Here is an 11,401-nt window from a genome sequence, read left to right on the forward strand (position 1 = left end):
TTACAAGGATAAAAACATACTTATATTATTTCACATTTATTAACTAGTTTGACATTTATTTTTTTCAAATACATTCAGTTAAATAAGTAAAGTTATTAACTTTCAACTTGTAACTTTTTTGTTAAGGGTGTGTTTGAATCTCAAATCAGTATAAAGTTAATTATATAACAATTTATAATTGAATGATGATAAAAAAATTTATCATTCAACATACTTTTAACTAATTTTTCCCAATGCATTACTTCAATGAATGTTTGAAACATAAATCCAACCGTTTTTAAATGTAAAATTCCTACAAGACCCATTATAGACGTTTAGGAGGGGAGAAATAATCGATAGAGTTATACTACAATAAGCTCAGAGGGCCAATCTCATGCATGTGAACCTCACACATGTACTAGTCACTTTGAGAGCCTTAGATACAGGTTTAAGCATCCTTTACAACTATACCATCCTCTTAAATAAATGATATGATTGAGCTCCACCTTTCTAAGAAAACTAGTGGATGGAAACTATAGGAGCTTTATTTTTTAAGAAATTAAGTGCAAAAGACTGCCAAACTTCATAAAAATGAATTCCAGGATCCATATGAGTCCTAATTAAGCCATTCAACCTTCAAAAAGTCGATGCTTTCAAAAGTTACTTCTACCAGGAGTCAGGACCATATCTCTCTCCTTTTCCTCCTAAATTCGTGCACCATTATCTAAAAGGTGAGAGATAAGGAGAATGAATAACATTATTTTGACCATGGTTAGTATATTTCCGAAATTAGAAAAGAGACAGAGAGTGAACAAAAATAAGTTTGAGAATGAAAATATAATGAGCATGTATTCCACAGATTAACCTATTTTAATTAAGCATGCATTTTGATTGGAAACTGAGGTAGTATTATTTAACAAACTTTTTTAAAAAAAGTATTCAATAAAACCGTTTTTATGAATTTTTCATAACATCTTAATGATTAAAAAATATATTCGTTGGAATATTAAAAAATCATAGTAGCAAAGGTTGGATAAAATAAAGGATATACACAAGAAGAGAACCTCGCTGCATGTGGTCGATCTAGGGCCTGATATACTTTATGTTTGCATGAGAATATATGGTGGGCAAAACACCAACATGCCTTTGGACTATTTAAATACATAAACTATGGATGATATCTCTATAAATTGTGCTTTGACAAAGGCAAAGTTTCTCAAAGCTTAATTAACAGATATAAGCTAGTTGTAAGTGTATAGCACATATATCCATGGAACCAGCAAAAAAGGTTACAATCCAAAATGCTCTTTGTCCTACAAACCCTCCACCTCCAAGCGGGGGAAGTGCTTCAAGCTCTGAGCCTGCTAAACCACCACCCACCATACAACAAATCTTTCCCAAAAACACCAGCAAGAAATGAATGACTCATTAGTCATCAACTACGTACAAATACATCAGCACTACCTTCCACAAACTTGCTGTAGCTTCATTAATTCCAATTATCTGCAAAATGGTCGTCACGTCCATGAGGATCATCGACCTGTTATATAGTATATATTCTTGCAAAATTTATATGATGTGTATTGTTAAAATATTAGCTTTCGATGTGTAACAGCAATCACGTTATAGTTTTATTTGTGATTGCCTAGTTTGCTATGCTTATATAAGTAATATGTAATATACTTATTTACCTTCTTCCAAAATTAAATTATAGCGACTTTTTTTAGGGAAATTAAGTAGGTCCTTATATTTTAAAACTTTTGTGACTGATCAGTTCTTGTGGTTTTTAAAAATCGTAGTTAATTTTTTAATTAACTTTTTTATTATAATTTAAAACTTTCTAATTAGGTTCTTATGTTTAGATCATTAACATATAGTGCTTTTAATGGTAAATTAAATTTTAAAAAATTACGTCCTGTTCAGGTGGATTTTAGTTTTAAATTTTTAAAATAAAACTAGTATTTTAATTTTTAGTTTGTTGTTTCATTTTTTTCTATTTTTAATTTAAAAAATTTGTTGTCAATTTTATAATTTTTCTCTAAAAAATTCACTAAAAAGACATAAAGCTCTTTACATGATATTATGATAAGAGGAGGATCTCAACTCTCAAGTGAACAAATCAGTCCATGATTGGATGATCAGGATTAGTTCGTATTAAAAATATAAAACTTAAACCCTATATTTCATTAATTGACTCTCATTTAGAAATTGATCATTAATCCAAAGCTTACAAATGAAAAATTAAGGTTTAGACTATTTCTTTCATAAAGACTCACTTAAAAATTAGGAGATATATGTTAATACTCAACAGCTTTTTTCGGTTAGACAAAAAAAAGTCAGTTTTTATTTAGATTTAAATAAATTAAAGGATTATTATGTAATTTTAATTTCTTTATTTTTAAAAATAAACATAAAAAACTTTTTTTTTCTCTTTCCCAATTGTCTTTTGCGGACCCCACGTCTGCCTCAACATGTCAACCCTTCGTTAAATTTGAATTACTTGAATTGTATTCTCTTTCTTTTTGTTAAAAAAAACACTCTTTTTTTTTCAAACAGTTACCTTTATTCTTTCATTTTTAAAATAGAAAAAGCGTTTGGAAACAAATGTCAAATAGGTTTATATATGAATAGAAAAAAAGAGTCAAGTTATAGAGCGAGATAGTGCAAGCTGGGGGAATGTCTACTGTCCAGTAAGCCAATTAATATTCCATCAAATAAACTATAGATATCGAGTGAACAAAAATTTACATGAATTTCGTTTCTAGAAACTAAGAGATATAAAATATAAAGCGAACAACAAGATTTTCGCCTTCGAAGGATGAGAACTAAAGATTTCTTTTCTTCACAAGAATTAGAATTAAACTCGGTAATTTTACACACAAAAAAAAATTGATAAATCTAACACTCTTCCATACGCAATTTATTATTCGTATTGCTAACATAAGAAGGAGTTCTTAGTGCTCTTAATTGTTTCTGTTTTCTTTTGCTTCTTGTTATTTTAGTTTCTGGTGTATAAAAAAACATACACAGTTTATTATTTAATGTTGCTCGTTATTTTTTAATTTACAATTGAGTCTTGTTATTTAATTATTTCAAATAAGTTTTAGTCAATAATAAAGAATAGATTTGAAAACATACATTAAAGATATATTAATATTTTGATTTTTCTTGATTTTATTATGTCGCAATAGGTTAAAATGAACTAAATTAAGTTAGGTTCAACTCGTAAAACTTGGCATAATTTTTAAATCTACTAAGACTTGGATTTAACCTATTACATTGTTCTTTATGTTAACCTGACTCATCCTAACTTAACCTAAATGATGTAGAACTTTATTTTAATTACTTAATTCAATTAATTTCCGGGTTTTAAAATATACAAAAAAAAATTATTTTATTGGAAGTAATTACCTGTGGTAGAATTTTTTTCCCAAAATTCAAATAATTAATCGCTTATCATCAACGAGCAATGACTGCTACACTTTTAGACACCACGATCTATGTCGTTCCACATCCACCTACAGATGTTGGTCATTGCTGCTCCCCTCTAGCCGTGTCTGAAGAATTTTGAATCGTGATAAAACCCAGCATTAATCCGCTTTTTTTAGTCAAATTAATAAAGCCAAGGTTCCCTCTGAAAGCAAGATTACGATAGAATAATAGAATTTACATATTTCGTGTTTTCTTCCTGTTAAAAGTTCTCTGTTACTTTATTAGCATATATACTTCCGGTACATGTTATTATTGTTTGATTACTTTAATATATGAATGTGCCGGTGTTTTGATAATATATCTAAAGTTTAGTATTTTACCGTACTATATCTCTTCTTTTTTTTAGGTTAATTTCCGTACTATCTCTAAAATACATATACGTGTGTTTTAATCTGTGTTTGTATTTGTAATATACACGTTTTAAAAAACACGACGGTATTAAAAGATGCTTAAATTAAATGAATTTTTTAAAAAAAATTGTTAATTTCTTTCCTAAACGGCTAAACGTACCAAGTTTAGTTTTTGTTTGCTTAAATTTTTCTATTCGTCTTGGTTATTATAAATTTTAAAACCTTTATAAATAGCTTTTATTACTACTTAATAATGATAATATGACATACATCTAAACATATAACATCATATATCATTTTAAAATAATCATTGACGTGACATATTTGAATACATGATATTTTATTTAAAATTAATGATAATAATTAATTTAAAATATATATGTTTATGAAAACTAAAACTAATAAAATTTTGTTTGCAAGAACTAATAGAAACTAATAAACATATTTAGTACGAAGGATTACTTGCATGAATCATACGAAAGTATAGGTGTAATTATTTTTTTTAAAAAAAACAAGCAGGTAATTACTTATATTTAGACCAAAATCAAAAGATAGCTAAATATAGAAAGATTATCTATAAAAGGTATTCGTCTCTTTTCATGCATTCAACATTTCATAAAGTTAAGCATTTTCCTAAATAAATATAAAAGAGAATAATCTCTTTATAACTATTTACTCAGAACTCACTTAGTGTATTGAATTACACATAAAATATTGAAATTTGAAATTAAACTAGAAAAGTTTCTATGTATACCACAAGCACACCAGTCCTCCATATTTTTCTCTCAGCTCTTTTCCCTCCCTTAATTTCCTAATGAGAAAAAACCTAACATATACTCATATATAGGTCCTTTTCTTAAAATAAAACATAAATAAATACAAGACGACAAGAGACATGGTGAAAATATAGAGTTGACATCTAAGAAATTGTAAGTTTGAGTCAAAAGAATATGAAAAGACGTAGTGATCGATAATTAAGCTGTTATATATATCCTAATGTGCATGCATCAGAATATAAGAATATAAGGTGGAGAAACAGGACCACATGCCTTTGGCTAGCTAGCTACTTTCACTCATGGAAATCCCTATAAATTGTGGCTTATCGAGGCCTGGGTTTTTCAAAACATAACTTACAACTATAACACACAACTAGAGCTTATAGGTTTAAGACTTTAAGTGTAGTGTCCATGGAAGGCGAAGCATCCAAAAAAGTTACTATCCAAACTACTCTTTGGCCTTCAAAACCATCACCACCAAGCAAGGGAAATGCTTCAACCTCCCAGCCAGCTGCTGCAAAACGCCCACTCAATATACAAGATATTTTTCCTCGTCCAAAAGCACCACCAAAAAATGATTAATAGCTTCATCAATGTTATCTCCAGTAAACATGCATGCATGGTCTTCGTGGATCGACCATGCATGTCATATATCATCAACCTGTATAAGGGTTGAAATCTTAGGCTTCAAAACAGTCACTTCTGTGTGTGCGTGATTCAGTGATTGCTAGCTAGTTTTCTACGTTTCTAATAAGTAATTATCTTATATGCAGTAAGGTGGAGATAGTTCTACATAAATAATAAGAATGTGTTTTATATATTTCCTTCTTTTCCTCTCCGCCCATTTATGTCGTTTCTCGATTTTATGGCAGTTTTTTGGTATATATATTTTGGGCAATGTTAACATGTGCCCTTAAGGCACATGTTAAGGAGTAATAAATGGCTCATGGTCCCACCTATTTTATTTTGGACAAAGAGAAAATTAACTTCAGTCAAATAAATATAAAAAAGTGTGCTTTTAATTTTTTTATGCCAAAATTACCCTCACTCATTTAACACATACTATGTCTATTTTCTTCCTAGATTTTGTTAGTTTCCCGCTAATTTGTTCGAGAGTCTGTACTACTTCCACCACTTTGCACATTTCTTTTCAATTCCTCTCTACCACCATATGCTCTTATGAAAAACACATTGATAGATTGAATTATTAACCATGGATTTGTCTTTTCTTCAAAGCCCACATGCACAGTCTTTTCTTCGTAGCTCAAAGGCACAATATCAGGTACTTTTATCAAGCTTTTTTTTTTCTCCATTGCTCTCGCCAATCACATGTGTTTTTTGGACACTTGCAAAATATATATATATATATATATATATATATATATATATATATATATATATATAGAGTTTTGTAATATATTTTTCTATTTATTATTTTTATTTGTAGATGATAAATAACACAATGGGTGAAGGTAATACTAGTACTAGAGATATGAGCACCATAAATAACACAATGGGGGAAGGTAGTACTAGTACTAGAGATATGAGCACCGATAAAATAAATGTTGATTTAAATGAATATCCAATTGAAGATATTTCTTTAGAGAATGGTTATTCAGGAACAGTTAGTGAACATTTTGATCATGATATTGTGGCAAATGATGTATTAGAAGTTGAGGAAATTGAAACTTATGAGAAAGAAAATATTGTGTCTTCTAGTCAGAATATTGAGATAAATGAATTTGCAGAAGAAGTTGATAGAGATGAAACTTATAATGAGACAAATATTGTTCCTTTTGTTGGTCAAATTTTTCTTAGCGAGGAAGAAGCATTTGCATTTTATAAGAGGTATGCATATCAGCATGGGTTCTCTGTTCGAAAAGGTAGATTCATCAAACGAAATGGAATTATGAGGAGGCGTGATTTTTTTTGCCATCGTGAAGGTAGAAGCTCGTTGAAAATCATAGAACCATTAAAAGAACAGAGAAACAGAGAATCAACAAGGTGTGAATGTAAAGCTTATTTAAGAATTTCATTGCAGAAGTCTCATGATATATTTCCAAGTGAGTGGCGAGTTACAAAGTTTGTTGTTGAACATAACCATGTTTTGCTAACCCAATCAGAAGTGCGTTTTTTACCGGCTAACCGAACTATCTCTGAAGATGATATTGAACGCATTTTCTTGTTAAAAGAAGGGGGGCTTTCAGTTAGACAATTGATGCGTGTCATAGAATTAGAGAAAAATGTGAAGCATGGTTATCTTCCATTTATTGAAAGGGACATTCGTAATCTTTTTGTGAAAACCAAGAAAAAAGTTGAAAGATATGATGCCAAAGATCTTCTCAAGTACTGTGAGGATGCAAAAAAGAGTTGCTCTAAATTTCAGTATGCATATACACTTGATGAAGAGAGAAGGTTAGAGCATATTTTTTGGTCTCCCGCTTCTTGCTCTGATTGGTACCAAAAATATGGTGATGTTGTTGTGTTTGATACTACATACAAGGTCAATTCTTATGAAATGCCATTTGGGATTTTTGTGGGTATGAATAGTCATGGGAAGACTGTACTTTTTGGTTGTGCACTCTTACGAAATGAAACAATATCTGCATTTCGTTGGTTAATGAAGGTAACTTCTAAGCTTATTATTATTGTTTCTTTAATGATGGTATCTTAGTTTCTAATTAATACTTTTTTTAACGCTTCTAAATTTTCTTTAGACTTTTATATCTTTGATGAAGAAGCCACCAAAGACTATACTAACGGATCAAGATCCATGGATGAAAGAAGCAATTTCAAAAGACTTGCCATCAACAAAACATAGTTTTTGCATATGGCACATCACTTTTAAGTTTAGTAGTTGGTTTAATGCTATACTTCGGGACAAATATTCAAAATGGTGTTCTGATTTTTACGAGTTGTATAAATTGGAGACATGTGAAGAATTTGAGCATCAATGGCCAAAAGTTGTTGCTAAGTATAACTTGCAGTCAAATAAACATGTGAAAGGATTGTATGAAATCAGGAATTACTGGGCACTCGCTTATCTTCGTGACCATTTCTTTGGTGGGATGACAACTACCGGAAGATCAGAGAGTATTAATGCATTTATTAAAAGATTTATAAATTCTCACACAAGTTTAAGTGACTTTACAAAGCAGGTATGGTGTAATTGCCAATATATTAGTACTTTTCACTTCTAATCTTATACGTTGATTAATTTAAATTAATTTCAGGTTGATGTAGCGATTGATGATATTAAGCAAAAAGAAGACCATGACATAATGTTAGAAAAGTGCAAAAGAATTAACTTGAAGCTTATGTCACCCTTGCAAGAGCAAGCTCATGGTGTTCTTACAAGATTTGCTTTTCAGAAGTTTCAAGAGGAGTTTGAAAGGTCCACCCAATATTCAATTCATCATGAAAATGGTAATGAATTTGTGTTGCGGTATTATAAAGATGCTAATAGTAGAAAACACATGGTCTTTTGGGATGGTAAAATAGCTACATGTAGTTGCAAGTATTTTGAGTTTTGGGGTATATTATGTCGTCACATTCTCAGTATTTTTCTTCATAAAGATTGTCATGAAATCCCTTCTAACTACTTGCCGTCACGATGGCGGCTTCAAACATCACATGACGATGATGAAGTAGATCCCCAACAAGTCAATGTTGTCTTTGAGGAACAAGTCGATGTTGTTCACTGTCCTCCACCTTCCAAAACAAAAGGTCGTCCCAAACGAAGACGTCTTAAAGGTGGAAAAGAGCTATCACATAACATGAATACTTGTGGATTGTGCAAAGATGTAGGACATAATATTGTTACATGTCCTCTAAAAGAAAATACTCAATTTTCTGGTCACACAAACAAGAAGAAAATTTTTTGTAAAGATGCAAATTTAAATCCAATTCTTCTTCCAAAAGTTTAGGTACATATTTTTTCATTTCATTTATTAAATTCTTTAGATTTCTAGTTTAATATACTTTTGTAGGATTATGTATATCCGATAATTAATAATATTTTGTTTGTTTTTACCCTTTGTTTCTAACAGGAATATGTTGGCAATGTAGCATGTGGAATGATACTTCAGAGTTTAGAAAAGAAAGCTGATGTTGGCATAGGCATGAAGGCCCTGGATCTATTTTTTATGAGTTTTTTATTTTAATTAAACATTTGAACCTCTTTTTGGATATTTTTTGTATTGGAATGGTATTATTTCATTTGAATTGCTAATATATTTTGAATTAGTTTTTATTATTTATTTAAATTAAAAAATTCCAGCAATGTTAATGAAGGGATGAAAAAATACTTTTATTTTGCAAAAGATGCTACGCAGGTGCTTCATACTCAGTAAAGAGACAAAAAAGTCAGAAAAAAAGAAACTCTTCAGTTTAGCAATTTTGAGGCACGTGTATTTAAAGTAGGAAGTTCAAAAGCACACTATGTGTGTCATATAGTTGAGGGTAATTTTGTCTTTAAATTTTTTATGAGACACATTTATGATGCTGTTTTTTTCAAAGTATAATAAGTGGGGACCAACCATCATTTATTACACATTAACATGTGCCCTAAGGGCACATGTTAACAGCACCCATATATTTTTCAAAAGGAAAGAGATATATTTATTATGAATACAAAAGAGTGCTCAAACCCAAATAAATGATCATGAAAGTTCAACATAATATTAACATAGTCTGGTACACAAAAAAAATGTATAAAATAGATCGCCTAATAATATTTAGTGTTGGTTCAAACACCAATATTACTAATAAAGTCAACCTAACCATCACAAAGTAAAAATTATTTCAGTATAGATTTTTTTCTAGGGTTTGTGGTGATCTAGTTAGATCATTCAAGTTTGTGTTTTATACGTCTATCTATCTAATATCGTTAAGTCCTTATTTGTCATTGTTCCTCGATATTTGAAATTGGGAGTTAGTTTTTACAATCATGGGCCAAACCCCTAACCCCCAAGCCTTTTGGGATGTTGTTAGGTAGGATTTTACAATGACTCTATATGGGTCGGGTTGACATAATCGATTTAAATCTATATACCTAATTTTAAGGGTGCACAAGTCATCAGTCTCAAGCCATCGAGGAGAAGAGGTTAAGTTAAAATAGGTATTAGATTTGATATATAAGCTAAGAATATGATGCAATCTTCCTGCCTTAAATTAAATAGCAAAGAGAAGAATATGATGCAATCCTCCTGCCTTAAATTAAATAGCAAAGAGACTAAGTTAAAATGGGTATTAGATCATATTGACTAGGAATCAATCGGGAGGATACAAAAATAATCCTTTATTATTTATTTCAATTTTTTAATGATAAAATAAAAGACATTAGTCAAAACAAACACTAAAGAAGAGTTTATTAGTGCAGCATCGATTTAGACGAGAATAAATTTAAATACATAATTAATGAACATTAAATGCATATAGTAACCATCGTAATTAGCGAGTGGGACTTTTGCCGCATGGTAACCATGCATCGACTTAGAAGGCTTTTTCCCCCCTGTATTATTGTCCAATCCCTGAATCAACTAATCCAAAAACTCAAGTTATCCTTTCATTGAAGCTTACTTTTTATTTAAAACAATAAAGATATATATAATAACTAAGGATTAAATGTATATCATGTGATGAATCAATTATCTTAAAATTTAGGGGTTGGAATTCAAAAAACTACTATATTAGTAAGAACACAAAGAATGCTCAAACCCAAATAAATGAGATCGATGAAATATTTCAACACAATATTAAGGTACTACAGAAAATGTGTGAAATAGGTCTAACAAAATTTAGAGTTGGTTGAACACCGACACTACTAACGTCAACCTAGCCAATATAAATTAGAAATAATCCTTCATTATTGATTTAACTTTTTTAATGGTAAAATAAAAAGCGTTAGTCAAAACAAACACTAAAGAAGAGTTTAGTGCAGCGAGGACTCAGACGAGATAAGTTTAAATATATAATTAACGATAATTAAATGTGTAGTATAACCATGCATTTAGCGAGTGGGCCGGGGTTGATGCGTAGTAACCATAGCATCGACTTAAAGGCTTTTTTTCCTATATATTACCTATGATTTTACATATAAAAAGTAAATATATAATTCATCAATATTAATAAAAGTTGTTAAATTGATTATTTTTAATTAATAATATCATAAATTTTAATTTTATTTTAAAGATTTATCTAATTGATCTCAACAAAAAATAGGATTAAATAATCTTATCGTGAATAACCAATAGGATTTAGACAATTGTCTTATTCTAAAATTCTATCATTAAAGTTACGGCTATCACATTAAATATATTATTTTAATTTTTCTTTTATATCATTTATGTATAAAATTAAAATTTTATATTTGTTAATCAAAAGTTAATAATTAAAATTATAAATTATAAAATATTAATAATTATTTTTTAATTCACTTTAGGTAAATATTTATTATAAAAAAACAAACTTTAGGAAAATATATTTCATTTATTTTACAACTTCTGAGTATAATACATACTGTAAAAAAAGTATAATATATACCTTAAATATTTTTCCAGCATTTTCATTATAGTTTTTAATTAAAATTATAGATAAAGAATTTGACTTTTAATTAAAAGTTATAGATAAACATTATAAAAATTAAAATTTCAGCCATATATATTTTTCCTAAGGTCAATAAAGAATATAATGATTAAAAAAATAATTATTAAAATTTGAATATTTTATAATTTAATTACATATATATTTATGTGTTTTAATATAATTTTAATTGTTAACATTATTAAAAAAATAACAATGAGA

At 29.1% G+C, this 11,401-nt stretch overlaps 1 protein-coding gene across 1 annotated transcript; it reads left to right on the forward strand.

Annotated features, from left to right (window-relative positions):
• The first annotated feature begins 6,118 nt into the window (after positions 1-6,118).
• Positions 6,119-8,523, forward strand: LOC100783491 (protein FAR1-RELATED SEQUENCE 11-like). Its single transcript, XM_041006653.1, has 4 exons — positions 6,119-6,956; positions 7,008-7,223; positions 7,336-7,755; positions 7,831-8,523. The coding sequence occupies exons 1-4, from the start codon at positions 6,141-6,143 to the stop codon at positions 8,521-8,523; spliced, it is 2,145 nt and encodes a 714-aa protein (XP_040862587.1). The 5' UTR covers positions 6,119-6,140.
• The last annotated feature ends 2,878 nt before the right edge of the window (positions 8,524-11,401 follow it).

This window comes from Glycine max, chromosome 11 (assembly GCF_000004515.6).
Source record: "Glycine max cultivar Williams 82 chromosome 11, Glycine_max_v4.0, whole genome shotgun sequence".
Taxonomy (NCBI): Eukaryota; Viridiplantae; Streptophyta; class Magnoliopsida; order Fabales; family Fabaceae; genus Glycine; species Glycine max.